Source organism: Phyllostomus discolor, chromosome 10 (assembly GCF_004126475.2).
Source record: "Phyllostomus discolor isolate MPI-MPIP mPhyDis1 chromosome 10, mPhyDis1.pri.v3, whole genome shotgun sequence".
NCBI lineage: Eukaryota > Metazoa > Chordata > Mammalia > Chiroptera > Phyllostomidae > Phyllostomus > Phyllostomus discolor.
In genome coordinates this window covers 49684531-49710347 of record NC_040912.2, presented here as the reverse complement: position 1 = coordinate 49710347, position 25817 = coordinate 49684531, and the positions used below count along the sequence as shown (strand labels likewise).

The following is a 25817-nucleotide window of genomic DNA, read 5'->3' as shown; positions in this document are numbered from 1 at the left end:
TGCCGGCATTTCCCAACGATGGTATTTTGTATGGGAAGGAACTCTGGGCACAGCCTAGGATCAGGCTGGCCTGGCAGAGGGTGGCAGTTTTATTCTTTGGATGTTCTAGAGGGTACAGGCTCTGAGGTAGAAGTCCGCCATTCTTCCAAAATTGTCTAATTTTTGTATATTATGTTGTTTTTAGTTTGTAAACTAACCCAACAGAAACAAGGTAACTAAAAACCGGGAAAAAGCTAGGAGAACTCAGGTGTTAAGAGTTTAGCCTTAACTGATAGGCTTAAGTGATTAAAGCTGTGATAGGCTTAAGTAACTACGTTTGGAATAAAGATTCCTTTCCTTTATCATCAAGCTTTCACCTCTCGAATTTTTGCCTAGAGGGTGTCAGGGGGCAGCAGAACCCCAAGTACTGTTACATGTACCAGTACATGTAACAATACTTCATGTTAACTTACAGATACTGTATGAGTCATACTTTTAGTATTAAAAGTAAAAAATTTTATTTAATATAAAAATGTTAAACACACTTTCTTTAAAATATATATTAAAATAACTTAGGAAATCCAGTCAAATCCCATAATGGTCTGTTAGGTAATCTAAGACTGCTGTTGTGCTTGACAAAGCATTAAAAACTCTTTTCTCTTGCCTTGAAGTTATCTTTTCCATCATGTACATTAAGTGTTGATGAAAACACATATAAGGAGTTCCAAGTTCAAGAGCAAGGTCAACCCAGTCCCAGATGCATTTCAGAGGGGTTTCCTCATATCCAGCAAACATGGCCGGGTTTGCTAAGAGTCCTCTTGCAACCATCACACCTACAAATTAAAGCACATCACATTTGTTGACACATTAAGAATTCAGTTACAAGGTCAAACTCAAACAAACAGAATATTTTTTAAAAAAGTAGTATTACAAAGTTTTACAATGCCCTTATATTAGTCTGTTTAATTGAATTATAATAGTTTATTTTTTAGTTTTTTAAAGATTTTATTTTATTTATTTTTAGAGAGGGAAGGGAAGGAGAAAGAGAGAGAGAGAGAAACAGCAATGTGGGGTTGCTGGGGGTCATGGCCTGCAACCCAGGTATGTGGCCTGACTGGGAATCGAACCTGTGACATTTTGGTTCGCAGCCCATGCTCAATCCACTGGGCTACGCCAGCAAGGGCTTATACTACAGTTTATTTTGACAGTTGTTTTTATAAACCCAGAAAGTTTAAATTTACAGGTATTCTTTATTGTATTAAGACTTCTACATTAATTAATCTTGAAGCTTTTTGTTAAGGGTAAATCCAAATGGTCATAAATTAGGCTTGCTTGAAGTTAAGTTTATCTGTATTCTCCCCCTTGGCAATAGGTATCACAGGGCTTAGTATGCCGGTACTTTAGGGGATGATGAAACTCTATAGCAGTCTGGGGTTCTTTTGGTTTCTATGACTTCTCTTGTGTCACTAACTCTCAATTCTAGTCTAAGTGTTCTATTTTACAAATAGGCTATCTGGAAGATTCTTAACTGGTCATTCATTAGATACGATGGTGGCAGTAGAGTAACTGAATTTACTCCAATTAAAATAATATATTGTTTCCACCCTGGCCAGTGTGGCTCAGTTGGTTGGGCATTGTCCCCTCAACAGAAAGGTCAGGGGTTTGATTCGAGGTCAAGGTGCATGCCTAGGTTGTGGGTTTAGACCCGAGTTCAAGATGTGTTTGAAAGGCAACCAATCGATGTTTCTCTCCCTCTCTTTCTCCCTCCCTTCCTTTCTCTCTAAAGTCAATAGGCATATCCTCGGGTGAGGATTAAAAAATAGTAATAATAAAATAATCTATTGTTTCTAAGTAGAAGAGTTTTAACATCATTTTAATAAACTGCTTAGCTTAAATCCACTACAAGAGAATAGTTTCAATTTAAAGAAAAATAAAACATTCAATGATTCTCCCATCCCAACTTTTTTTGCTAGTTAAAAGTAAAGCATTCAAATACTTATTTCTTACCATCTGTCCCAGTAATATGCCATACATTTTCTGCTTCTTTTAAGCTTCTGATGTCTCCATTAGCAATAACAGGTATAGACATATTTTCCTTAATTATTTTAATGGCTTCATAGTGAACTGGTTGATGTCTTTCTTCAACAGTTCTCCCGTGGACTGTAATCCAGGAAACACCTGTTGCTTCAGCCTTTCGACAAAGATCTACAGTTCTTGTAAGATCATCATGGATCCTATAATTTCAAAATTATATCCATCTTTTTATAGCACACAAATCAAAGCTAAAATTAATAAATAATATTTCATATAAAACATTATTTAGTTAGTTTTGCTGTTATCATATTATCACTACATTCCACTATCACTAAGGGTTTTTGCTCAGGGATCAGTTTCCATTTAAGATTTCAAATTTAGCTATTTTGCTATTGGGAACAATAGGATGACAAGTTTTATCCTACCTAGTGCTCTTCCCCTTCAGCTTTTGTAACTGAAGTCATCCAAATACTGTCACACATGAACTAAAAGACGCTATCCTACCTAATATCTGCTGTACACACTCCACACCCAAGGTGGGAGAATATACTACTTTATCTTGAAATATGTTTTTAATTTGTCACCAAAAAACTCATTCCTGGTTTATTCTCTTTTCACTGTGGAATTTTTTGTGCAAATACCATTCCTATTTTCTACTCTTGGTACCAGGAATGTTTCTTAGCATTAATTACATAGTACACAGAAAAAGTTGAGGGTTTCTTTCTAGGGAAGTTTTTAATGATAAAGGAATGTTCTCATTTCTGTTGAAAAATAAAAAGATGAAGTTGTTCTGGAATATAAATAAAAATTAAGGTATATATGCATTTACTAAGTATCTTGTTTCAACATTTCCATATACCCAGCTACAAATGAAGGATATGAACCCCAGATAGAAGGAATACTCTTTTATTTCCTAAGAATTACCTGTCAATAAATTAAAATATTGTCTTTACCTTATTTTAATAGATACCGAAAACCTGGGACTTTCCACTTGATTTCTTACTTGTTTCACCATATCCTGAACAAGCTCTGGTTTGTTTATTAAGCAAGCTCCATAACCGTCTGCCATTGCCCACCTTTATAAAGCCAACACAACAAATAAATTGTACAGAGTTGAAGAGAAGATATAATACTAAAGGCACTGTAAATGCATCTATTTCTCTATGTAGCAATCTGGAATGGAATCAGTTTTTTACAATTCATAAACCCAACATTTCTAAGTGGATCAACTTTAGGTAAACACATTCCCAGACCAAAAAGTACTTAGGGGAAATGGTTTTCATTGGCAAGTGAGAAAATTAAATTAGCATTCACTCAACCAAAACAGATTTAAGTATTTGTAATTAACTGCAATTATTTCAGATTTTTTAAATTTCAAATTTGATGTTTATTGTACATAACAAGAGGTTTTATTAGTCTTAACAGTAGAGAGAAAATTTTGGCTTACAGCATTCCAACACCAGTAAACAGCTCATTTAACTCTCCTAATGAGTATACAAATATGTCTAATCTAATTTGGATTATGCCCTACTTAAAACCTTGATTTTATTGTTTGGACACATTTTGAATTACTGCCAGATAATTTAGTACGATGTCAGAAACATAGGGATATTATTGTCAAATTAAGTACATCTATCAATACCTAATTATTTAAAATCAACCAAGTAACTGTGGTATAGGAAAAAAGTTTATTACAAGAAGTTATTTTTATAAAGAAATTAATTAGGAGAAAATAAATGGTGAGTTCCCAAATCACAGAATCATAGTCTTTAAACCAAGTATATCTGACATAGCAGTAAAAACACCTTTTAGAAATTACTATAAACATTAGCATCTCAGTAAGTACTTATGGATGAGGTTCAAAGCAGATCCACAGATTAAAACAATTCTAGCAGTGAGGTAAGCTAAAACAGTTGTCAAGAGTCTACACATTGTTGTGCCATCAGAACCTACCACAGCATGTAAGTTCCTAAATGATCTTCCCTTATTCTTTCTTGCTTTTTATTTAGAGCCCAAAAACTTTTAACTCTATTTTCCTTATGTTTTAGTTCTTGGAAAACAGGTAGTTTACCATGTCCACATAGATTTTTTTCCTAATCTTTTCTTGAAAAAAAGCCCTGGCTGGCGTAGCTCAGTGGATTGAGCATGGGCTGGGAACCAAAGTGTCCCAGGTTTGATTCCCAGCCAGAGTACATGCCTGGGTTGCAGGCCATAACCCTCAGCAACTGCACACTGATGTTTCTCTCTCCCTCTCTCTCTCTCTCTCTCTTCCCTCTCTAAAAATAAATAAATAAATAAATAAATAAATAAATAAATCTTTAAAAAAAAAAAGAAAATTCTTCCAACTTCTTTGAGCTTTACCTCTGAGGGCAACCACAGTTAATGTCTATTCCATTTGCATAAGGACCAACTATACGAGCCGCATCAGATAAAAGTTTTGCATCATTAGCAGCAAACTGAACAATCAGTGGGCAGTCACCTGGTAAAACAAATAGTTCAACATTAAAATTCACAGAAACATATGCACACACGAGGTACTAAACTCTAGTGTTTGTACAATATAACTTTTTTAGCCTAAGAAGTATATCTGTTGAAACAAGATAGTATTAAAATAACTTTAAATATTTTAAATAAAAAATTTACATTTAGTACAAATTCAACAGTATAAAATTTTTTAAATATATTTTATTGATTATGCTATTACAGTTGTCCCATTTTCCCCCTTTCACTCCCCTCCACCCTGTACACCCTCTCCCACCCACATCCCCCCCTTTAGTCATGTCCATGTGTCATACTTATAAGTTCTTCACCTTCTACATTTCCCATACTATTCTTACCCTCCCCCTATCTATTTTCAACCTACATTCTATGCTACTTATTCTCTATACCTTTTCCCTCTCTCTCCTCCTCTCACTCCCCTGTTGCTAACCCTCCATGTGCCCTCCATTTCTGTGGTTCTGTTCCTGTTCTAATTGTTTACTTAGTTTCTTTTGGTTTTGCTTTAAGTGTGGTTGTTAATATTTGTGAGTTTGCTGTCCTTTTACTATACATGTCTTTTCTTTATCTTCTTTTCTTAGATAAGTCCCTTTAGCATTTCATAAAATAAGGGCTTGGTGATGATGAACTCTTTTAACTTGACCTTATCTGAGAAGCACTTTATCTGCCCTTCTGTTCTAAATGAGAGCTTTGCTGGATAGAGCAATCTGGGATGTAGGTCCTTGTCTTTCATGACTTGGAATATTTCTTTCCAGCCCCTTCTTGCCTGTAAGGTCTCTTTGGAGAAATCAGCTGACAGTCTGAGGGGAACTCCTTTGTAGGTTACTGTCCCCTTATCTCTTGCTGCTTCTAGGATTCTCTCGTTTTTACCTTGGCTGCTGTAATTATGATGTGCCTTGGTGTGTTTCTTCTTGGGTCCAACTTCTTTGGGGCTCTCTGAGCTTCTTGGATTTCTTAGAAGACTGTTCCCCTTGCCAGATTGGGGAGGTTCTCCTTTATTATTTGTTGAAATACGTGCTCAATTTGTTGCTTTTCCCCTTCCGATTCTGGTACCCCTATAATTCGGATGTTGGAACGTTTAAAGGTGTCCTGGATGCTCTTAAGGTTTTCCTCAATTTTTTGAATTCTTATTTCATCATGCTTTCCTGCTTGGTTGATTCTATCTTCCTTCTGGTCTACTGTATTGTTTTGAGACTCAGATTCCTTCCTTTCACTATTGGCTCTGCTCCGTGTATCTTCCTGCATCTCTTTTATGGTAACCTGCATCCTTTCATCTAAATTGCGCCCAAAATCAACCAATTCCATGAGCTTCCTGATCACCAGTGTTTTGAACTGTGCATCTGATAGATTGGCTATTTCTTGGTCGCTCAAAAGGATGAATCCTGGGGGACTGATCTGTTCTTCTGTTGGCGACATATCTCTCCCTGTTTCTCCTTTTTTTCCTTCAGTCTGGTTGCCCTTGTTATGGTGAGGGGCGGAGCCTTAGGTGTTCACCAGGGCTGGGCACCCCAGTCGCTAGATTGTGACGTTGTATGTGGGGACGGGGGTGGGGGCGGGGGCGGGAGGGAACAATGGCGGTATTTCCGTTCTCTTGGGATCTCAGTCCCTTCTCTGGGGTCCTGGGTTGCGAGCTCTGCCCTGTTCCACAATCGCCGCCTCACTGGGTCCGCCAGCCGCTGCTTGCGTACTCAGGGTCCACCGCTTTGTTCTTGCGCGCCCCGGATGGCTTATGCGCCAATTTCGCGCCAAGTTCTCCCCAACCTCTGCACGCCGCTGACCCGCGCCCGCCTGGCTCCTCCTCTCCGCCCCTCACACCGGTCTGGATGAATGAGTCTACTTCAACTTCTTGGCTGTCCGACTTCCATTCAGATAAATTCTCTGTCACTTCTGGGTGTTACTCTAGCTCGCAATTGTTGTTGTTCTAATCTTGGTTGTGCGTGGAGATACGGTGCGTCCACCTATGCCTCCATCTTGCCGGGAGTCCAGTATAAAGTTTTACAAAATGAAAAGTACAACAGTGTTGACAGACCCCTTTTCCAATGGTGAGAGCTAGTTATTGTATTCCAGAACAATTTTATGTATACTTGTAATATTTACACAAATGTGTACATTCTATGTACGTTGCTATGTCTACTGCTTTCTTTTAAATCTGATGTACCTGGGAGACTTATTTTCTTATTTTAGTGGCATATTCCAATGTGTGTAGATGGACCCCACAGCGTACTTCTAGTTTTGCATTTGTGGCCCTTGCAAACACTGTGGTGAGGATGCTCTCACACACATGCTGTGAATATATTCATTGGGTAAACTCCTAGGCTTGTAACTGTTGAATGAGCATCTAACATTTTGATGTTGAAGCCTACATATTCTTTGAACATTTTTCTATGCACAATTTTTCTTTTAGTTCCTTATTTTCTTATTTATTTTTTAATAAAGCAATGAAATTAGCTCCATCTTAAGCATAATATTAAAAATATTTCCCCAGTTTTAGTTTGTCTTTGAGTATATTTGTCCTCTTTTCTTACATATAAAAGTTTAAATTTTAATATAGCTAAATGTATCAGGACTTTCCTAGATATTAAGGACAATTTTTTTCATCTTTGGGTTAGTGTTATAAACTCCAAATAGATGTATTTTAATTTTTCTAAAGACTTTTTGATAACTACCTGTATGAGATTTACGGTTTGCCAAAATGCAGATTTCTGGACATCATCCTGGTTCCACCATTTATAGTATTATCACAGGATCAGAGAATTTGCTTTCTCCTGAGGATGTAGGTGTGTTTTCCTTTGCAACTCAAGAGAGTTACATTCATTTATGGGTCTAATATATTTTCAACACTGTGCTAGAAGTGGAGGATACAAGAGAGTAAGAAAGAGTTCCAGGTCTCAAGGAGTCCATAGTCTAGCAGGAGAGAGTTATTTAAAGAGGAAATTATAACACAGCAGGATTCAGCACAACATAAAGCCTGTGCATCAAAGAAAGGCCATGAATGGAGGGTGATTAGGAAATTATGTCAGCCACAAAATTTGAGAGCTGGATTAAGAAGCATTAACGGTCATTTGGCAGAGAAATGGGGACATAGGAGATTGGCATGACTGAGAAGGATGTTCTAGGTAGAGAAGTATGAATAGGGCATGTTCAAGGACTTTAAATAACTTAGTATTTGTGAATAATAAAGTCAGTGGGCTATGGAGAAAAACTAATGAAAGAAAAAGCTGCAGATATATTTAGGACTAGATCATGAATAATGTTATATATTATTCACAAGTGCTGGAATTTTACTCTTTAGGTCAGTGGTTCTCAATCTTTAGCAAGCTTAGAATCATCTGGAGGGCATTTTAAAACAGATGGCTGGACCACATACCCAGAGTTTCTGATTCAGTCGGCCCGAAGTAGAGCCTGGGAATTTCCAGTTCTCACAGATTTCCACATGATGGTGACGCTCCTGGTCGGGAGCTCATTTTAAGAATCACCGCTTTAGGCAATGAGAGATCTAAGAGACGTGATCAAATTTACATTTTAGAAAGGTCACTTTGGGCTGTTTGGGGGATAGTCTGCAATGAGACAAGACTGGGGGCACTGTGATAGGAATCTAATCGAACAGTCCAGGTGAGAAGGGGGCCACAGGGAAGGCTAACCTTACACTTTGTATGCCATCCAAAGTTTGAAGACACTCAGCAAAAAGATACTTAAAAACAGACTTACATTAAACACATAAAAAAACTAAAATACTTTAAAATCTCGGAATTTGTTGTCTCTGATTAGACAAGATGGTTGAGTTCTTTTTCCTTTTTAAATTCTATCAAGTCAGCAAACTTTGAGTTTCACATACCTTGGTTTGTGGTAAATTCATTGTCTCTGGCTTTCACAGATCTGACAAAATCAGCAGCAACTATCATTGGTGTATAGCACAGATCACAACTGTACTTTCTGACTAGTGTTCTAAAAGCCAACCTGTAAATGGGTAAGACTTTAATTAGGCATTTAGAAATCACCACAATCATATGTACTTCCAAGTTTAATTCAGTTAATTATTAAATATTAGAGAAAAGTTCTGCCCATGGGAAGATGGAGATGTACTTTTCCTTGCACTTTGTGCTTAGTGTAACTGAAAATCCTGTATGTTATATGTAAAATGAAGATAAGAAAACTCTGAAAGATGGAGAGAAGAGAGTAAGACAGTGACCTTGGGACCTGAGGAATAAAAATAGTGACTTCCCTGGGTTTTGTTTTTGCCTCAAAGAACCCAGACCTGGGGCTCAAGAAGCCAGCAATGGGTACAGACAAAACAGCCCCAACAAAAGTTTGCTCTCTCTAACCAACAGTCAGGGAAGGGGCAGCCTAACAAAACAGAAAACTTTAAAAAGCAGCTCTACTATAACCAAACACTCAGGAAAAAGAAAAGTTATGGTTCCACCTCCACAAAGGTTGCAGGGAGCCTAGATTTCTACCATTCCAAGGCTGTAACAATGTTCTCTAACACCCCTCCAAGGCAGTATCAGAAAAGGCCAGGAAGGCAGTTAGGACTTTAATCTCTGCTTGCAAGTAATGATGTGTCTCTTGGGGACATCAGTGGAGACTTCAAGGGGAGCCTGGATTCCCACACCGACCCAGCAGCAGTGAGGCACCCTTCTCTCCACACTAGGAGTAGTATCAGAGTGTGCACGGTGAAGAGCCAGCACTTTCATCATTGCCCAGTAGTTACCAGGCCACCCATTCCATGGGGAGCTGGAACTCTCACCCCTGCTCCACAGTAACGAGGAGACCCCTGCCCTCAGACTGTGAAAGTAGGCCAAGTGTGGGAACTGGGTTTCCTCCTCCACCTGATTGTGATGAAGTAGTACCTTATATCTCCCCTGCTGTAGTGGTGTCAGAAAAAAATAAAAACAGATACTGTTTTTAAATCAATACTCATTGATTCAATACTCAGAATCAATGTAATCCACTATATCAACAGGCTAAAGAAAAAAATCATCAATTGATGCAGAAAAAACATTTGAAGAACTCATTCATGAACTCATTTTATCATGAACTCATTCATGATAAAAAAATGCAGAAAAACAGGAATAGAAGGGATCTTTCTTAACTTGATAAAGAGCACCCACGAAAGGTCCCACAGCTGATACTACAGTGAAATACTACTTCATATCCATTAGGATGAGTATCATTAAAACAAAAAGAAAAACAAAACATTGGTGATACATCAGACTCCTGTGCACTGCAAGCGGGAATCCAAAATGGTACAGCCACTATGAAAAACAATATGGAGTTTCCTCTAAATCTAAAAATAAAATTTCCATATGACCCAGCAATTCCACTTCTGGGCAAATACCCTGAAGAATTAAAAACACGGTCTCAAAGAGGTATTTATACATCCATATTGATAGCAGCAAACTTTTACTATAGTTTGGCTTTTGCCCAAACTATGGTAACCCAAGTGTTCATTAATAAATGAATAAACAAAATGTGGCATACACATACAATGAAATATCATTCAGCCTTAAAGAGGAAATTCTGATACATGCTAAGACATAGATGAACCTTGAAGATATTATGCTAAGTGAAATAAGCTGGTCTCAAAAAAACAAACGTGATAAAATTCTACTTCTATGAAGTTTTATATATAGACAAGTCAAATTCATAGAGGGAGAAAGTGGAGGTTGCCAGAAGCTGGGGCAATAGGGAATGGGGGGGTTACTATTTAATGGGTATAGAAGTGCAGTTTTGTAAGATGAAAAGTGATTGGATGCAAAACAGTATGAATGTACTTCATAGTACTGAATCATACACTTAATGTTTAAAACAGTAAATTTTAAGTTACATGTATCTTACCACAATTAAAAAAATTAAAAAACCAACTCAATAATAAAAAAGCAAACAATTAGAATATTAGCAAAAGACATAAAGAAACATTTCTTCAATAATACACAAATGGCAAAGAAGAACATGAAAAGATGTTCAATGTCATTAGACACACAGGAAGTAGGAATCAAAAAACCATGAAATATTACTGCAAACCTATCAGCAGTGCTAAAATACAATGACATTATGAAAAGTTGGTGAGCAGGAGGAGAGGAAACCAGATCCCTCATATATTGTTGGTTGGAGCATAAAACAGTGCAGCCACCCTAGAAAAGTCCAGCAGTTTCTTAAAAAAGTAAATATATATAACTATCACATGACCCAGCAATTGCAATCCTGGGGAACAGTCCTAGATTAAATGAAGACTTATGCTCACACAGAAACCTGTGCATGAATGTTCATATTTATTTAACATCCATCATATCTTTATAGGTGGGAGCTGTAAGCACTACCATTTTTATAGATCTAAAAATTAAGCTTGGAGAAGTTAATTATTTACTCAGTGCCACATATATACTTGGCAAGTGGCCCAAGCCAAGTACAGATCCCAAAGCTCAGTGTTTGAAGATGCCATGTGGCAAGACGCCAGAGCACAAAAAGGAAATCACCATTTAACAATACCTACTTTGAATATCGAACCATTGGGGCAGAGACTTTTACCAGCTGCCCAGAATGAAACATTTCTATTGGATCTTTTTTTCTTTCTTGACATACTGTGGTTTGTACACAGTCATTCTTCATAGACACAGGTTTGTTTCAAATCTGAAAAAAAAAATCAATCAGTTTACATAGAGAAAAGTTACTTTCCATTACGTGAATTCCTATCATTCTAACAATTCCATACATTTTTCATTAGGCCTGTGGGATAGGAAAGCTTTCCTTTTTTATCTTCACCTGAGAACATTTAAAAAATCCTTTTTGTTTTCTTAAAGATTTTATTTATTTATCTTTATAAAGAGGGGAAGGGAGAAAGAGAGGGAAAGAAACATAGATGAGAGAGAAACACTGCCTGGCTGCCTCTCATATGTGCCCCACTGGGGACAAACCTGCAACCAGCACGTGCCTGACCAGGAATCGAACTGGCAACGTTTCATTTTGTGGATTGATGCCCAACCAACTGAGCCACATGAGTCAGGGACTGAGGATATTTTTTCATTTTCATTGCTTTTAGAGAGAGAGTGGAAGGAAGAGAGAAAGGGAGAGAGAGAGGAAGGAAGGAAGGAAGGGAGGCAGAGAGGGAGGGAAGGAGAGAGAGAGGTAGAGGTGGGCAACATTATCGTGAGAGAGAAACATTGATGAGTTGTCTTCCATACCCACAACCTAGGTATGTGCCCAGACTGGAAATTGAACCTACAACCTTTTGGTGTATAGGATGATGTTCCAATGGAGCCACATGGGCCAGGGCAGGATCAGCAATCTTCTTAACTTCTTTTCACAGTATCAAATGTGATACCACAAAATTCTGCCTCTACAAGTCACTGATAGTTTATTTTTATTTTTATTTTTTTATTTTTTAAATATATTTTATTCATTATGCTATTACAGTTGTCTCATTTTTTCTCCCCTTTATTCCCCTCCTCCCTGCACCCCCTCTCCCACCAGCATTCTTCACTGATAGTTTTTAGCGCAATGGGAAATTATGTTTATGTTCTGTACAGATTATTCTTGTTCATATCAAACACTGTTTCAAATTATATACTTAACTCATTATAGTAACATATTCTGCTCAAATTAGTAAATGACCAAGAAGTGGAAAACTACAAGATTTCTTTCATAGTATACCCTATCATAACTTTTCATGTTATTTTTTAATTTAAAATTTTGGCAATGATAAACCAGGAAATTTGACTGGTATCATTTCATATATTGTAAATGTATTCCTGGCACTTTGAAATACCTTATTTTATCCAAGAAATTTAAATGGCATTAATTGTACAACTTTAAGTAGTTAGCATTTCAAAAGATAGACTGGTATGTTTAATGTTTATTCTTATTCTCAAATTCTATTCCTTGTACCTAAATCACAAGGCAAAAGAAAAAAAAAACCCTTATTCTTAAAAATTTAAATGTAGTATTGTCTAGTGAAAATTTCATGAAAAATATATAATTGCCTGGTAAATTACTTTTCTGCCCAAAGAGGTACAAATGATTAAATTAGGCAGTTAGTAGTATTTTACAGTTGCTACTACACTTAAAATTTTTTAACTTCATAGTGTCAGCTTCTTTTCATATTTCAGTTTTTGGCCTTAGTAACTTAGAAACAGATATGGGCCAACTTTAGAAAGGTTGACTTGATGAACATGCAAGTTTTATTTAGCTAATCCTGAAAGTACAGATATAACCTAAATATAAACCAATTACTTTAATTTTCTTAGGTGGAATGTACAGTTAGAATATGATAAACTAGCTTTACTAATCACTGTTCAATAAGCCCAACTTAATAAAAATTTGGACAAAGTTATTAGCATCTTCTCATTATCTTTTTAAAAATTACCTGTTATGTTTCAATTACAGTTGATATACATTATCATATTAGTTTCAGGTCTACATCCCAGTGATTAGACATTACATAATTAAGTGAATATCCTGATAAATCTTGTACCCATCTGACACCACCAATAGTTGTTAGAATTTTATTGACTATATTCCCTATGCTGTACTTTCCAGCCCCATGAGTACTCTGTGACAACCAATTTGTACTTCTTAATCCTTTCACTTTTTCACACATCTCCCCTAACCCCTCCTATCTGGTGACCATCAAAATGTTCCATATATGAGTCTGTTACCATTTCACTTGTTTTTTATTTTAATTTCTTCTTATTTTTAATAGATTTGAGAGAGAGAGAGGAAGGGACAGAGGGAGGGAGGGAGGGAGTCAGGGAGAGAGAGAAAGAAACAGAACATTGATTTGAAAGAATTATCAATCGGTTGCCTCTCGTATGTGTCTCAACCAGGGATCAAACCTGCAACTTTTTGGTGTAGGAGACAATGCTCCAACCAACTGAGCCACCTGGCCAGGGCTATTTTGTTTTTTAGATTCAACTGTTGATAGATATGTATTTATTGCCATTTTACTGTTCAAATATTTGATCTATTTTTTTTTTCTTTTTAAAGAACATTTCATATAATACTGGTTTGGTAGTGATGAACTCCTGTAGTTTTTTCCTGTCTGGGAAGCTCTTTATCTTTCCTTTGATTCTAAATGACAGCTTTGCTGGGTAGAGTAATCTTAATTGTAGGTCTTTGTTTTTCATCCCTTTGACTGCTTCTTGCCAGTCCTTTCTGGCCTGTGAAGTTTCTGTCCAGACATCAGCTGAGTTTTATGGGAGCTCCGCTGTTGATAATTAAGTGCTTTTCTCCTGCTGCTTTTAAGATTCTCTCTTTGTCTTTAACCTTTGGCATTGTAATTATGATGTGTCTTATTGTGGGCCTCTTTGAGTTCACCTTGTTTGGGATTCTTTGTGCTTCTGGGACTTGCATGTTTCTTTCCTTCACCAGGTTAGGGAAGTTTTCTAGCATTATTTTTTCAGATAGGGTTTCAGTTTCTTGCTGTCTCTTTTTCTGGCACACCCATGATGCAAATGTTGGTATGCTTGAAGCTGTCCTAGAGGCTCCTTACATTATCCTTATTTTGGGGGAAGATTCTTTTTTCTTTTTGCTGCTCTGATTAGGTGTTTTTTGCTTCCTTATATTCCAAATCACTGATTTGATCTTTGGCTTTATCTCCTCTACTGTTGATTCCCTGTAAATTAGTCTTCATTTCAGTTAAGTGTATCCTTCATTTCTGACTGGTCCTTTTTTTATGCTGTTGATTTTCTCATTATGTTCCTTGAACATTCTTATAACCAGTATTTAAAACTCTGCATCATGTAAATTGTTTGTTTCCATTCTGTTTAATTCTTTGAGTTTTGTTCTGTTCTGTTCTTTGTCCCTTCATTTTGGCTGCCTCCCTGTATTCATTTCCATATATTAGGTAGAACTGTTTCCCATGCTTGGTAGGGTGGCCTAATGTAGTGGGTGTGGGGTTTAGTGACATGGCCTTCCTAATCACACAAGCTAAGAACTCAAGGTGCACCTCCTTTGGGCTGCGTACACCCTCCTGTTGCAGTTAAGCCTTGATTGTTGTTGGCACATCAGTGGGAAAGATTTACCCCCAGGTAGGTGGGCTGCAAGAGGAACTGCCTGCAACCACCAAACACTGACCTGCAAATACTAGGGAGGATCAGCTGTGCAGGGGCCCACTCCACAGAGCAGGACTTAACTTCAGTGGTGCTCTCGTGCTTGCTGAGTCCATCCCTTGAGTGTGTCACTTGTGCAGGTGGTTGGGTGGTGGTGCTTCAAGTGATCTGAAGCTGTCCACTGGTGCACTGGCTCTGGGCCTCCAAGGAGGTGTAGGCCAAGCTCAGTTGCCATCTGTGTTTTGGCCAGGGCCAGCCAGCATTAGCTACAAAGAGATCTGCAAAAGGCTGCCACTTGTGCTGAGCTTGGAGGTGCACAGGTGAGGCCAAGCTGCAAACCAAGGCTGGCTGCTACTCTTGCCAAGCCTGGGGCCACTTAGCAAGAGGTATAGGGCACACTGAGGCCAGATGCTGCTTGTCTGAGAGATTTTAGTTAAGTCTGCAGGCTGAGCCAAGACAGGCTATTTGTGTGAAAAAGCCACTGGAAACAGCTTGGGTCAGTCTGAAAGCTGGGTGGGGTGGACCCTTGGGGAATCACCAGTGTGGGGCAAACAGTGTTAGCCAGGTTGATGGAATCTCAGATATGGCTGCCTGCTGGTTTTGTGTGGGGGCGGGCTCATCAAAGGAACAACGGCTTCTGCTAGCACTTCTGTTTGAGAGATGGCTGCTTCCGTGCACCCAGTTTTTGCCCTGATGCCAGGTAACTGATTTCCTCTCTGTATGTGTCTGGTGCCTTTCAAATTGTTGCCCAGGGCTGGAGCTCACATGGAGTCATTTTGAGTAAGTCTGTGCATGGACCCTTTAAAAGGAACTGCCCGGGACTCTAATGTCCCTCTGTCTCTCTCAGCCTCCATCCCCACTGGTTTTTACAGCCAGAAGTTATGGGGACTTCTCTTTCTGGCACTGAAACCTTGGGCTGGGGGGCTTGGTGTGGAGCTGGGACCTCATACTCCTTGGAGTAGCTCTGTAGCCAATATCCCTCCTAATTTTCATCTGCCACACATGGGTATGTGGCCAGTCTGTGCATATCTCCATTCCTCCTATCAGTCTTGATGTGGCTTGTTCTTTAATTCACTATTTATAGGGCTTCCATTCAGCTGGATTTTAGGCAGTCCTTAATGATGGTTGTTTTGCAGTTTAGTGGTATTTTGATGTGGTTGTGGGAGGAGGTGAGTACCACACCTATGCTACCATCTTGACCTTTATTATCTTTTTTATAATAAAGATTCATTAGAATGATATAAGTAACATATATAAAGTACAAATAACAAAATAGTTCTTTTCATGAGTCAAACCTGTTTCTTCTCTCTTACATTTCATATCTTGGTTATACCATCACTGTCTACCCCTACTCACTCAAGTCAGAAATCGAGGGTTTTCTCTCCTTCTCTATCTCCCACAAGTGTGTTAACCAAGTGGTACCTTTAATTGTTAAGCACATCTTCATTCCCCCTCTCTGTATATACGCATAATCCCCCCTCCTGACAGTCTTTTTTTAACCCCAGAGTTGATCTTATTTACCCACTACACCCATTACTCTGTAATGTCATCATGTGTATTTACAATTATTTTTATAGAGTATAATAATACCTATCTATCTCTTCATGAGTTTTTTGAGGGCATGGGTGTGTATTTATTCATTCAACAAATATTAAGTTCCTGGTAGATGTTGGAAATACAGATGAAAATACATTTCCTATGTCCTTAAAAACATATTAGAATGCACAAAACAATAGCTCAGAAACACACAGGCACACACTCACAATTTAACCACTATGTAATTGTCTCGAGAAGTGAGGAAGTCATCAACACAGGAAGGAAAGCTTGAGCTGTAACTATGTGGGAGTTGGGGGAAGTGTCCAGACACAGACAACAACACATATAAGACCAGATGCTTGAAAGTGCTTGATGTTTTCAATGAACCATTAGTGGTTTAGTGTTGTTTGAGTTCTAAATGAACTAGAGAGTAAGAGGGCCTAGATAGTAATGGACCTTACATACCAGGTTAAGAGTGTTTTAGATTATACAATGCAAGGCACTGATTTTCAACCTTTTTCATCTCATGTCATACATGAATTATTAAAATCTTGCAGTGCACCAAAGGAAAAGAAAACCCCAAAACAGTGGAACTTCCGTTCTCGAACTTAATTTATTTTGTAATGCTATTTGAGAACTTGAGAATGCTCGGGACTAGAGATGTTCAAGACCTAAAAGCGAGGTTTGACTGTATTTTTTGCTGATCTGACAAAGAAGAATAGGTATAATTTCGATTCATTTATATCAGATGGCTATTGTTGCATTGGCTATTGTCACTTTTTTTTAAAGATTTTATTTATTTATTTTTAGAGAGGAAAGGGAGGGAGATAGAGAGAGAGAGAGAAAAACATCAATGTGCGGTTGCTGGGGGTCATGGCCTGCAACCCAGGCATGTACCCTGACTGGGAATCAAACCTGCGACACTGTGGTTTCGCAGCCCGCACTCAATCCACTGACCTACACTAGCCAGGGCCCACTTTTTTTTTAAAATTTGACAGTGTAAGGGAAAAGAGGTCAGAGCTCCTGACTAAATAGTCAGGCATCACATGTTCTTAAAATTCTTTTGGCACTCTGGTTGAAAATCGCTGAGGTAGGCCCTTGGTTCTTAACCAGTTTTTCTCCTCCATGGGAGATTTTTACATAAGTACTCAACATGCTAACATATGAATGTAACCCATTTCTATGCGTGCACCATAGATTTTTATACAAGCTGTCTCTCCTTGTTACTAGTTGTAACTGAAAATTTTTAGCAGGGAAATGACAAGATCAGATTTCTGATTTAGAAAGACTTCACTGGAAGGCGTAGGTATGTTGGCAAAATATCAGTAAGGAGGCCATTATAGTAGTAGATCAGGCCATGTATAAGTGTCTGATCTGGGACTCTGGAGAATATAGAAAAGAGAACAAATTTAGGAGCTATTTAGAAACAACAATAAACTGGCAAAATATTTAGAAGGTGGAAACCACTTTATGACAGTGCATGTTAGACAAGAAGAAAGAATTCTGGATGGATGGCAATTTGAATCAATGAGATAAAGAACCAGAAGGAGAAACAGATTTTGGCAGGGAAACATGAGTTCACATTTGAGCACAATGAACTTGAAGTGCTCATGGGATAGATTTTCAGATGGTGATGCTTCATAATTGGTCATATAGATATAGTGCTCAGGAACAAGCTAAAGATATAAATTGAGTCTTTAACCTTTAGATAATAAATTGAATCTACAAACACAGATGACACTTAAGGATGCCTTACCTTGCAAGAGATCCTTCAAAACACCAACATTTAAGTAAAAGAGAAAAAGAATGCAAAGGAGATGTAGATGAACTCTGGAGCTGGGAAGAGACCTGAAGACATATTTGAAAACCAAGAGAGGGGAGGGGATTACAAAGGAGGGAGGGGATAAGCATCTTAACATCACAGAAGAGTTAAGACTAAAAAGTGTGCAATGACAACTAGGTCATTAGTGACTTTTGCAGGAACAATTTTATTCATATTCACTCTTGTAATTTTGCTTAATAAATTCATAAATCAGTAGCTCTCAACTTGTAAATGAGCACAATATGGGGAGCTTTTAAGAATCAGGATGCCTCACCCATATTCCTGACCAATTAAATGTTTATCTTTGGGCTTAGGACGCCGGCATCAGTGACTTTTAGAGCTATCTAGGTTATTTCAATGTGCAACGAAGCATAGGGGAAAATAAATCCATATACTACAAAGCACCTGCTTCAACTGCATAGTTAAATGTCTCTCCCTTACCTATTAGCTCCTTTGGGATAGGATATGGATTGAGACTTGAGACTGTTTGTAAACTCATGTTGGTAGGTATAGGGGTTCAAAACTCTTCATCGAATGAGTAAATACTATGTAAGTTTTCTAAAAATTTTCAATGTAAATGCCAAAGGAAGAAAAATAAATTTCACATTTCAAAGATACTGCTTATTAACATTGAAGAATTATTTAAAATTTTATGTATTACGGATAGTGAAACCTGAGTCTAAGCACACTGCTCTTGGCAATTGTGTAACCTCAATTTGTGTGGCCTCCATTCCGAGCCCTCAATCCTATTCACACCATGATTGAGACCAAATTATATTAGGGAGAAACCTGAGACAAACAAAAAGGATAATGTAGTGTATCATGAGAGTTGGTCACTTGAGCTGTTTTAAGTATTAAATGCATTTATAAAGTACTTAGAAAAGCATTTAGCACAGGGTAAATACCATTACTGCACTTTCTGAAACACTTAGCAGAATCAAGAGAACCACATAGCTCTGAATTGGGATCCCTGAGTACATAAAGGAAAGGTTGTATTGCTTTCTTATGAAGAAATGCTTAAATTAACCTTCTTGCATACGTGACTGACCTGTTAATTATTTAGCATCTAGCTTGGGAGATATCTAGGGTAATGAATAATGCAGATCTAGCAGAGGAGACGACGATGAGAACTTGATTTTACAGCTAAAGTACTGTTAGTTAAGATATGGAAAAATCCATCAGTTTGTAATATGAAGAAGTATGGCATCATTCACAGCACGTGGCTGAAACGTAGATGAAGTAAAAAAGCAGGTCCTGATCTCATGGGAGAGAGGACAGAGGCTGAGTCTACATTCCCACTGTAGCATCTGGATGCTGAGTCTACAACTTCATTCTTCATTGACTTTCGGCTCTCCCTAATTCTCACTATTCATCCCCGGGAACTTTCTTCCAGATCGTTTCCCGCCAGCCTTTACCCCAGAATTGATAATCAAAGGCGTGGGACAGAGAAAGTTGGATAACTAACTCCCACCAGCTGGGCCCGTGGAACGCAAGCGAAACACCCACAAACCCTCTCCTTCCTCTCTGGTCACCAAGAAGCCCCTGTTCTTAGGATAAATACTTGCTTTAGCGATAACTGCTGCGGCCAAGTTCCGGTGCCCACCTTTTCGGCCCTGGAATCACTCAAGCCCCAGTGGAGCGGCGAGAGACGGCAGAAAGCGACGGCCCCACGGCTTCGGATTCCCGGGTGGGCTAAACCCTCGGCGCCCGCCTGCTCTGGGACAAACGCTGCTCTAGGCCAGAATCCTGCCACCTGCTACCTATTAAATCAGCACTCCAGGCAGGTCCGAAGCCGTGGGCGGGGCGAACGGGCGGCGCCGGGATTTTGCGTCACTACATGGGAGGGGCTGTCCGCCGCTAACGTCATCACTTCTGGTACCTGCCAACATGGAAGGTAGCGAGGGAGGCATCGCTTTCGTTGGCCATGGGGCTCTGGGATCCCGGGCGGCTGGAGTGACAGTCCGGGAGCTTTTGCAGGACGGTAAGGAGTCGGGGTGGGTCGGATTGTGGGGCTGTAAGGCTGTCCTGCGCCGCACGTGGGCCCAGGTGGTGGACTCAACCTGTCACTTTGCAGAAAGTTTTCCGGACGTGACCACTCCCCTCCGCTCGGCCCCTTGGCATCTGGATGCTGGCCTCGCCTACCTTGTTTCTTGGGACGCCTGATTTTTGGTTGCTGCTCTTTTCAACTCTACCCTCCACACTCCTGGGGCTTCTCTGAAGTCCTGTGACTTCGCATCCGGTTACTCGCGTTGGCAGCCACTGGCAGCTGCCACAGTTCTTGACGAAAGAAAGGGTGAAGCATCCCATCCCATGAGAAGTGTGAGACCTAGAGCAGATGACGGACACTTAATGAAAGAGGGCCTCATTTTTAAATACAGTTGGGAACATCCCCTCTGTTAAATCCTCAGACTGCACAGATGGCAATTCTTGCAGTTCCGTTTGTTTCTTTAAAGGCGTTTATCCACAACCATACACTGGAGAGGGTTTGGAGCATTCGTTCAACCTGGGACATGTGTTGAATATAGCAGTTAGATTTATTGACAGTTTAGACAGAAAATGCTAGGTAGTAGAAGATAAGCTAAACATAGTACATTTGAGAAGCACATTAAATTGTATTATTCCAGTTGACATATCCCAAATCTCTTATTCTTCAGAGTAAAGTTCAAATTTCTAAGACCCTTCTCATCTGTTCTTAATTTTCTTACCAAATTGTCACATGTTTTCTACCTTTATTAAAATAATTTGATAATTTAATCTTTCTACTGCATTGTAAAACTTCTTTTTACATTCGACAGTGTTAATATCTTTATCTTGCATGTAGTAGGTACAGAATAAGGGTTCTTAAATTTTACTTATCTTTTAGAGAGAGGGGGAGGGAGGGAGAGGGAGAGAAGCATCAGTACTGGAGAGAAACATCCATTAGCTGCTTCCCTTATGCTAACTTGCAACCTAGGCATGTTCCCTGATTGGAAATTGAACTGGTGATCTTTCACTTTGCTGTTGACACTCAACCAGCTGAGTCACACCACTCAGGACAAATAAGGGTTTTTAAATCAAACATCAATGTAAGAAACATGCACACATTTGTAGACCATGTAGGTTTAAAACGAATGAAATAAGATTCTGTAGACAAAAAAGGGGCCACGCACTAAACCGACAAACTCGGGAGGACTGCATAGCGACGTTACAAACTCAGAGACCTAAAGTAACCACATGGATGGTCTGAAATTAAAACTTCCTAACTAAAAGTGAGTCATGGTGGGTAGTCCTAGGCCGGTATCTTTCTTGACAGAGGTCAATCTTAACCTTAACTGAGCCTGTCTATTGTCTTTTGGCATCCACGATAACATACCTTTAGAATGTCAGACTAATCCAGTTTGCCATTGCCGTACCCCTCAGGACACAGTCGCCCACCAGAGCTTGGGACCAGAGAATTCATCGTTGTTTTCCCACATAACATCTCTATGTGCCATAAATGTTAATTTTCAACTATCCCATACCCACCAATGTAAAGTATTTGTCTATGCCTTTTACTCTTCATCCTGTCTCAGAGATTTCCTTGCTTTGCTTTCTCCCACCTCTCTAATCTGTCACCAAGGAGTTTTGCGTAACTGCTTTGTGTCTTCTCCTTTGATTATGATATATAAATCAGGTGCAGAACTGTCATTCTCTGGAGCATCTTCTCAGTCTGTTGATATTTTGCTGTCTGGTAATTGTTAGTTTGGTTCAAATAAATTCATAAAAATTCTTACATGTTTGGATGTTTCTTACATCTGAAAGTTATAAATTTTTTTTTCTGACTGTTGTATATTTTATTGTTGCCCTTAACTACTAACCTTCTTACAGTTTATATACTTCAGTCAAAACCTACCTACTGGTGGTGGTTTTTGAACTAGATGTTATTAGGTTCTGCAGGTTAGATTCTCTCTAATGCATCTTTGTATCTTAATTTAAATTCAGTTGAACCAAGTTTTGAGTTCTGATATATTGAGCAATTCCCACTCTGAAGTAGCTCACTAATTTAGTAGGGGAAATAGTCTTGTAGAGCTATAAAGAGAGTCACTGTAATAGAGGGTTGTAAGGGTAGCAGTAAAATTGTGTACAAAGTAAAACAGTAATACAGAGGAGAATAATAACTGGGAATGGTTAGGGGGGTGTCAGAACCATCTAGGTAGAGTTGGTTTTGAAGCATAAATAGAACTCCCCAGAAGAAACGGAAGGAACAACACATGCCAGACATAGGTATATATTTGGTAAATACAGGTATGTATACCAGACCAAAAAGTCTGTTTTGTTTTTGCTGTAAAATAAAGGACACATTTTTCATTTTCACCAATAACTTTATTGACTTGGATCTTTTGAATATGTCAGATATCTCCCACTATTGGCTTCTAGTGAATAGAGGGGCAAGGATACTGCTAAACATCTTCTAATGCATAAGACAGCTCCACATCAAGGAATTATTTGGCCAAAATGTCAAGAGTACCAGGAAACTTTGCAAAGCACTTTGATATGTTCCATCAGTCACAGCACCTTCTCCATACACTGCACAAATTGTTTTTGCATTTCAGTTGCATTTTTACCTTTCTTGAAATCATAAAACATAACACACTGAAAATGTTGTATATCTTCTTCCATCTTCAATATTGAAATGGCTGCACAAAAATTCACCAATTTTGATAATTTTTAAAAAATGCATGCTGATATGACAGCTGTCACAATACAATCTAACAAAATAGTTTCATGTGAAGTTAAAGAGAGCACTACGAGAGCCATCATATGGAAAAAAATTAAAGGAACTTTTTGGCCAACACAATATTTCAGTAAGATACATGTTAGGAACTGTAATCGATTTTTGCAGGGTAATTATTCCTCAATTCTGCCTTCTGAATTTTCCTGTTTCATTTTCTTACCCATCTTTTCTTTCCACAGTGGTTATTTAAGTCTTTTTAAATTCTTCCTTCAAGTTTAACAAATGACTGATACCTAAAAGAGAGAGAGAGAGAGAGAGAGAATCCACCAGATGTGAGCTTTCTTCATTTCTCTCTATTAAACTTGTAAGCTGAACTTGAACCTGCAACTATGTTTTCTCCCTTTTCCTCTCATATTTTCAATTACAACAAAAGTGAATCTCTGCTCCTTCCTAAGGACAGTCCCTCCTCTTATGCCCTGGATTTTCTTCCGGTCTTCTCAAGGACCCAGTCACACTCATTCTGTGTGTTTGAAATTGCTTTGCCCAGGTCTGCAGTGATTTCCTTGTGGATAAATCAAATGGAGATAGTGTTATTTACAATAGCCAAGCTCTAGAAGCAATCCAAGTGCCCATCAGTAGATGAGTGGATAAAGAGGCTGTGTTACATTGGCACAATGGAATACTATTTGGCCATAAAAAGAGGGAAATTTTGGGGGACACTGTGGATGGACCTGGAGAATATTATGCTAAGTGAAATAAGCCAGTCAGAGAAGGACAAGAACCATATGATTTCATTCGTATGTGGAATATAATGAACAAAAATAAACTAACAAACAACATAGAAATTGAATCATAGATACATAGAACAGACAGAGCTGTCAGATGGGAGGAAGGTTGTGGGGGTGGGTGAGAAAGGTGAAGTTTAGATTAAGAAGGAAAAAAAAGCCACATAGACACAGACAATGACAGCATGGTGATTGCCAAAGGAAAGTGGTGGTGGGGGAAGTAGAAGAAGGCAAAGCTGCGATAAACAGTGGTGGTTAAGAGACTTTACTTTGGGTAGCAAGTGCTTGATACAGTATGCAGATGATGTGTTACAGTTGTACACTTGTAATCTGTATGGTTTCATTGACCAGTGTTGCCCTAATAGATTCAATGAAAACTTTTGACAAATGGACACTTTTTGATTCTTGACCTTTTAAAAGGGTTTGACTTCTTTTTGAAATATTTTCCTCATATGACTTGAATGCCATACTTAAAAAATTTCTAATTCTTTAAGTGCTCTGTTCCATTTTCTTTTAGATGCTTGTCTTCCTTAGTTTGTCCCTAATTCAGTAGTTCACTTACTCATCCCCTGCAATATTGCTAAGGAATTAAACATTTCCATCAGTAACAGTTATCTGTCAATAATAGAGGATAGGATTGATATGGTTGGTGTGCAGATGCATAATTTGAAAATTGGTGAGGTGTTTCTGATTTGCCTTCTAGAGGAATGAGAAAACTATGAAAGGCATTATAAACTATAAAAGAGAAGACTTCTCTCTGAGGGCCATCAGTCCATAAGTCCAAATTCAGTGGACAGTGAACCTACATTGTGTTTGATCTTTGTTAGGTCTTTTATAGTACTGACCACTTACTTTCTTTAATATGTCCATTTTGGTTTTTGCCATTCTCTCCTGTTTCTCTTTCTTTCTCTTGGAACACTCTAAGTCTTTTTGATTACTTTCATTTCTTCTGTCTGCCTCCAAATTTTTGGTGTTTTCTTGGCTTCTGAACTATATCTTCACATTTTCGTCTTTTTGTATGCTCTAAAATTTCTTCCTAAGTCATCTGTTTTTTTTCCCATGGTTTCAAAATTAATATCTATGCTGAAAAATGCACATATGTATGGTACTTGCTTCTCTTCTGAGTTATAGAACTACTGTCTGCTTGACATTTCTATTTGATAGTGAACAAACACTAGTAGTTGTGCCTATAAATACCTACATATAAACAAATAGTACAAATTCCACATATAAAAAAGTGATATAAAAGTTTTTTATCCTCACTGGAGGAAATACTTACTGATCTTAGAGAGGAAGGGAGGGAGAGAAACATTGGTTGCTTCTTGCATGCACTCCTACTGGTTCTGAACCTGCAACCCAGGCAATGTGCCCTGACTGGGAATTGAACCCGTGACCTTTTGGTTTACTAGACCATACTACGACCAAGACTGAGCCACACCAACCAAGACTAAATGAAAATTTTAAAACCTCTTTCCCCTAACCTTTTACTCTGGTAGTCTCTGTTAGCATTAATTACATGTGGTTAGATGTGTGCTTGCTCCCCATGTAGATTATGAGTTCCTTGGAGGCAGGGGCATGTTCGTGTTTATAAAAAGATGCCTAGTGGTCTGGCTTAATGCAAAGCTGAATTCTCTATGTCAGTTACTTAGGAATCATTCTTTTTTCTCTAATTAATCACCCATTTTCAGCTTGACTCTATGTCCTACACATTACAGTCTCTGAATATTTGTCAAATTTGTCACTTCCTTGATATTCTTAGTGCTGCTGTCATAGGCCTTTATCTTGCCGCTTGGGCTGTGAACATAGCACCTTATTGGCTTTTGTGGCTTTGTTCATGGGTGTGTGGATAAACCAGCTTTCTGGGAAAATAGGGGAAGCCCTGGTTTTGTAGGTGTACCAGCTTCCATGGTATAAATCCTTTCACCATGGTCAATTTTAAGATACTTACATGTGATGTCAACTGGCTCACACAGTTCCTGAAAAGTTAACAGTTAGCTCTCCAGAGCCACTAGAAGCCAGCTCCAAAACACCACTGTGTGACTAGTTCCTTTTCACTCATCATCCAGTTGCTGCTAGAAACATCTTAAAACAAAGATGGTAGTGCTCATTTTGGCTTTAAAACCTCAAATGGATATAGTCTGAACATCTTGATGTCTTAACAGCCTCTTTTTAAACTGACCCCCAACCTTCCTTTGGAACCTCAACTCCTATTATTCTTAACCCTTTTTCCCAACACACTCACTGTGGTCTAGACATAAAGTCAGTATTCCTCTATATCTCAAAATATGCTGTGGTATTTGCTCCCTCTAAAATTTCCCCCCTCTTGGAATGGCTGCCTCCACTTTTCTGACTGGCCAGCTTCTTAATTCTCAGGACTTGCCAGACTGAAGGAAATGGTTCTCAGAATTTAGACCAAAGTAGCAGTTTCC

General features: G+C 38.6%; 2 protein-coding genes across 4 annotated transcripts in view; one reads left to right on the top strand and one right to left on the bottom strand.

The window, feature by feature from the left end:
* Positions 1 to 483: 483 nt before the first annotated feature.
* Positions 484 to 19719, bottom strand: DUS4L (dihydrouridine synthase 4 like). 3 transcript variants are annotated; one of them, XM_036010778.1, is made up of 7 exons: positions 19476 to 19719; positions 11000 to 11136; positions 8345 to 8466; positions 4375 to 4492; positions 2967 to 3089; positions 1987 to 2213; positions 484 to 812 (listed from the first exon to the last, which is right to left on the bottom strand). In XM_036010778.1, exons 2-7 carry the CDS (start codon positions 11113 to 11115, stop codon positions 565 to 567), a joined length of 954 nt encoding a protein of 317 aa, XP_035866671.1. In that variant the 5' UTR covers positions 11116 to 11136; positions 19476 to 19719; the 3' UTR covers positions 484 to 564. The 3 variants fall into 3 exon arrangements, with proteins under 3 accessions (XP_035866671.1, XP_028381977.1, XP_035866672.1); XM_028526176.2 differs by having other exon boundaries at positions 19514 to 19718; XM_036010779.1 differs by lacking the exon at positions 19476 to 19719 and adding an exon at positions 18959 to 19180.
* A 48-nt stretch (positions 19720 to 19767) lies between these two features.
* The window catches only part of COG5 (component of oligomeric golgi complex 5), a 363376-nt gene continuing 357326 nt past the window's right edge, over positions 19768 to 25817 (top strand). Inside the window, exon 1 of the mRNA XM_028525999.2 lies at positions 19768 to 19891. Within this exon, the coding sequence (XP_028381800.2) occupies positions 19798 to 19891 (94 nt within the window). The 5' untranslated portion in view covers positions 19768 to 19797. The remainder of the gene's footprint in view (positions 19892 to 25817) is intronic.

Coding starts and splice junctions, on each gene's coding strand:
- DUS4L (XM_036010778.1), bottom strand. CDS start 11,115: ATGAAGAATGACTGTGTACAAACCACAGTATGTCAAGAAAGAAAAAAA. Junction 4,493..8,344: donor TGAATTTACCACAAACCAAG/GTATGTGAAACT, acceptor TTGTTTTACCAG/GTGACTGCCCACTGATTGTT. Junction 3,090..4,374: donor AACTGTGGTTGCCCTCAGAG/GTAAAGCTCAAA, acceptor GGCTTTATAAAG/GTGGGCAATGGCAGACGGTT.